The sequence below is a fragment of the Anopheles coluzzii genome, chromosome 2 (genome assembly GCF_943734685.1).
Source record: "Anopheles coluzzii chromosome 2, AcolN3, whole genome shotgun sequence".
NCBI classification, from domain to species: domain Eukaryota; kingdom Metazoa; phylum Arthropoda; class Insecta; order Diptera; family Culicidae; genus Anopheles; species Anopheles coluzzii.
In genome coordinates this window covers 103,133,593-103,137,684 of record NC_064670.1, presented here as the reverse complement: position 1 = coordinate 103,137,684, position 4,092 = coordinate 103,133,593, and the positions used below count along the sequence as shown (strand labels likewise).

At 51.0% G+C, this 4,092-nt stretch overlaps 2 protein-coding genes across 2 annotated transcripts; both read left to right on the top strand.

Moving 5' to 3' along the window:
* Window positions 1-396: 396 nt before the first annotated feature.
* LOC125908424 (uncharacterized) lies at window positions 397-1,677 on the top strand. Its single transcript, XM_049611174.1, has 3 exons — window positions 397-1,222; window positions 1,305-1,566; window positions 1,644-1,677. Exons 1-3 carry the CDS (start codon window positions 736-738, stop codon window positions 1,675-1,677), a joined length of 783 nt encoding a protein of 260 aa, XP_049467131.1. The 5' UTR covers window positions 397-735.
* Window positions 1,611-3,105, top strand: LOC120953278 (trypsin-like). The gene is made up of 2 exons (XM_049606918.1): window positions 1,611-1,883; window positions 1,950-3,105. Exons 1-2 carry the CDS (start codon window positions 1,748-1,750, stop codon window positions 2,840-2,842), a joined length of 1,029 nt encoding a protein of 342 aa, XP_049462875.1. The 5' UTR covers window positions 1,611-1,747; the 3' UTR covers window positions 2,843-3,105.
* Window positions 3,106-4,092: the final 987 nt, after the last annotated feature.

The following is a 4,092-nucleotide window of genomic DNA, read 5'->3' as shown; positions in this document are numbered from 1 at the left end:
AGCGCCCACACACCGGTGTCGTTACCTTTCCCTTTCCTTTCCCTTTCCGTGTGCATGTGCAGTGAAAAATGTGGCAGTAGCGCTTTGGTAGGCGACTGTTTCCACGCTTTGTTTTACCCGCTCACACGGGCTTGAGTCGGCCCAGAAATCGACGAGCGTGAAAATGAGAAAAATCTGCCACCCGTGGACACAGACACACACACACGGACAAATTAAACGAACCGTACCAATTTAGTCTTTTGCTGTTTTGGAGTTGTATATACTTTTTTGTTATTGCTGCCGGTGAGTTGCTTTTTGCTGATGTTGTTGTTGCGAAACAGTGTGTTCGAATGTTGGCGAACCACTTTATTCAAATTGTTGCACCCCATTTTGGTGTTTTTATTAGTTGTATTGAAAAGAGAGAGAGAGAGAGAGAGAGAGAGAGAGAGAGAGAGAGAGAGAAAAAAAAACAGTCGGGAAATAACAATTGATAACCAATCGATTGCTGTACTATCGTACAGCGCCATCTAGAGACAGGGTGACACAGCTGACTGGTGACAGTTGTTGGGCAGGGAGTGAGTGCAATTTAGAGACCTGTGAGCCTTAGTAGGCTTAGACGAGCGTATGTCTCGCAAGCTTATCATTGGATTGTTTGTTTATAGTGGAACAAAAAACACATTTTTTCTAAATTGATTCGAAAACGCCCAAAAAGTTCGTCGCTTAGTGTATTATGGAAACAATTTCTACACTATTGAAATGTTCACTTCCAAGACAAGATTCAAAATGGCGACAATTCTTGAAGTAATAACGTATCTCAGCTGGGTTCTGTTATTGGTTGCATCGTCCCAAGAAACCCGTCTCCCTCTCGATACCACAATCAATAGAGCTTTAACTCGAACACATTGCGCACGAAACAAAGAGATCACTCCCTACCGTAAGTCCCCAGTCCCAGCCCCAACCCAATGGAGTGTAAAGCCCGAAGAAAGCGTCTCCAGCAAACGGACCCAATTACCGGCAAACGAACAGCGAACCGGCAGCAAATTGATAGAGTGCTACTTTGAAGGCTCTTCGGTGCAATCATTTAACCGCAAACAGGTCGACATGCAATCTGCCGAAGGCAGCTCACCACTTCAGCAAGGTGCCACCGTGGTACCAAACAACGCGGAACAAGGCGGCGGCTGTGCGGTAAGAAGCGGATGGCATGACGACGATGGTGGTGGAAGAAAGTTTCCTGGAATTAATGGTGAGTACATTTTGGTACGGGCAGCAAGCAAGCAATAAGGAGAGTGCGGTATAAGAAGGAGTTTCAAATTGGCCTCTCGTAGCAGCGACCCGACTCTGCCCCTCCGGTTGGATGAATTGTAGTGGTCGAGCAGTGTTCGAGTCGATTTGTGGCCAGGCTGAACGACGAACTGAGCAGCCGGTAAACGGTGCACAAGGACACGGTGCTAAAGGGCTTTGCCAAAGTGCATTCGGCTGGATTGGTGGTGATTTCACAGATGGAGGAAAGCTTGCCGCACCTGCGGGGTACGCTGGCTTGAAAAGGCTTCAGCATCAATTCACCACCGAGAAGAGAACACTCGCCCAGTGCGCTCCATTCCGTCACCAAGCAACAGATGGCCAGCGGAACGGCTCCCCAGTATCCTTACGGGAAGCACCCACAGGGAAGCATTGGATTCGGCACGAAAGAATTGGTAAACGGAAACAATCTCGAGAGCTGTCTGGTGGGAAGTTTTTGGACAAGTTTGAAGCAGTTGCTAGCCGGGACATGTGCCCGGTCGTCCCCAGGATAATACTCTGCACGGTAAATATCCTCGAGAGTCATTCGGAACTCATCGTAAACGTGCTGCCGAGAGGAAATGATAGCTCTTCAACGAACGAAACTGACCGCTCGGTGAAACAACGTTAGTTTTCCTCCCCGAAAAAGGAAACAAATCCATTTAAATTATGACTCACCGCTGCTCTTCCAGCGTACAGAAGCGTGGAGTGTGACGTGGACCCTTCCGATCTGGGCGAACGCATCGTCGGTGGACGGAATGCACTGTACGGCGATGCGCCGTTTCACGTGTCGTTGAGAAGCCTTTACCACGAGCGGCGGCACGGTTTCGGCAGTGGGTTGTTCTGTGGCGGGTCGCTGATTACTGCCAGTCGCGTCCTGACCGCATCGCACTGCTTCACCACGAAACCCTCCAACATGGTGGTGGTGGCCGGTGTACTGAATCGGTTCGATCGATCGAAGCGTATGCAGCAGCGCCGTGTCTTGCGCTACCTGTCCCATCCGGGCTGGCACGCAAGGACACTGGCCGCGGACATTGGGCTTGTGGCGCTGGTGAGTCCTTTTCAGTGTGGTGGCGGTGTACAGCCGATCGCACTGGCAAACCGTCCCCCGGTGGATGGAGAGCCCTGTACCATCTACGGTTGGGGTCAAACGGAGGAAGGTCGTAAGCAGCGCTTCCAGCCCGTCTGTCTGCAGAAGGCCAGTGTGAGCGTGCTGGGGTTGGAGCGGTGCAATCGTTCGCTTCACACGGTCGTTACCGTGCCGGACGGTACGCTCTGTGCCGGGAGCTTCGACGGAGGGGTTGACTCCTGCCAGGGCGATTCGGGCGGTCCGCTGGTTTGTGGAGGCGGCGGTGCACTTTATGGCATCGTTAGTTTCGGTTGGGGCTGCGGGAGGGCCAACTTCCCCGGTGTGTACACCGATGTGTTCCAGTATCGGGGCTGGATTGTGGAGGCGCTGGACAGTGATCCAAGGACGTGGATTGGTGCCGGTGGCACGGTGGTCTTTGCCCCAGTACGCTGGAGCATTGCTGTGGGTGTAATAATAATGTTTAGCACCGAGCTGCTGGTGCTACTGCCGTCGTAAACCGTCTGAACTGAGTGCCGTCGAGTCCATTTTCTTCGAGTTTGGTGTTTGGTGGGCAGCAAAATAAGGAACTGTCAATTATTCCGCGGAGAGTTTAGAATCTAAAGGAGTTGTGGCAGTAGAACGTGCGAGCAAAGTGTCAGACTGGGGGGAATTATTTGGAGACCAAGAGGAACACAAACATCACAAAAATGGAGAACTGAGGAGAAGCTGTTTTAAGCCAAAGCGAGTGTGTGGAGTAGTGATGGGTAAAGGTGGCCAAAATCCGGAGCCGACTCTGATCCGTATCCGAAAATTTCGGAACCGACTTCGGAAAGTAGGTCCGTCCAGCATTAACTTGAGCCGTTTGGAATCATTTGGAGTAGTCTGAAGTCATTCGGAGATGGCTAGAGTCGTCTGGAGTCGGCAGGAGTTGAGTTGAGGAGGCCGTTGCGATGTGTTTGTCTGGCATTTGATCTCCGACTCCAACTCTTACTAACTTCAGTCGACTCAATCTGAGAAAGAAAGACCTGTCTAAGAAGTGCATGCGCATAGCAAAAGAGGTAAAACATATCAGGAAATTACATGCCTGACCACAAACACATTGCACCGGCATGTCTTCGTCAAACTCCAACTCGGGCCGATTCCGGACTACTTCGACTCCAGACGTTTCCAGACGACTCCGGACGACTCCAGATGACTCTGACCAACTCTGGACGACTCCAGACGACTCCGGATTATTCTGGCCAACTCTGGACGACTCCAGACGACTCCGAACATCTCAGGACTACTCCAACTCCTAGCAAAACTAGTGGTTCCAATTTCTACAGAATCGTAATCGCACTTACAATAGCCGGAATCGGATTGGAATCTTGAGTGTACACCATAAAAAGCACACCACTAGTCTGAAGACACCATTGGCTCGTCTTCTCGTGCCAGCTCCGGAGTTAGCAGCGTTCCGGAGTTAGCATGAGAGTGTTAGAGCACTGCCACGGGCCCGTATACCCAACCGGTTAATGATATTTACCGTCCAATTCCGTACCCGTATGCTGTGCTGCTGCGGGGCAAACTTACCGACCATCGCTCCAACTTTAACTATTCCACTTAATTAGTTTTAGTTTTACGAGCCCAAAACCAGCCGTAACGAGTACGGGCACTTGCGAAACCCAACCGTACACAATATGTACATTGTCACTGGTAGTTAGGTTGCAGTAGTTTGCATCGTTCGGTTAGCTTAGCCCTCAGGTGCTGTCCTGGTACTGGCTGGCTGC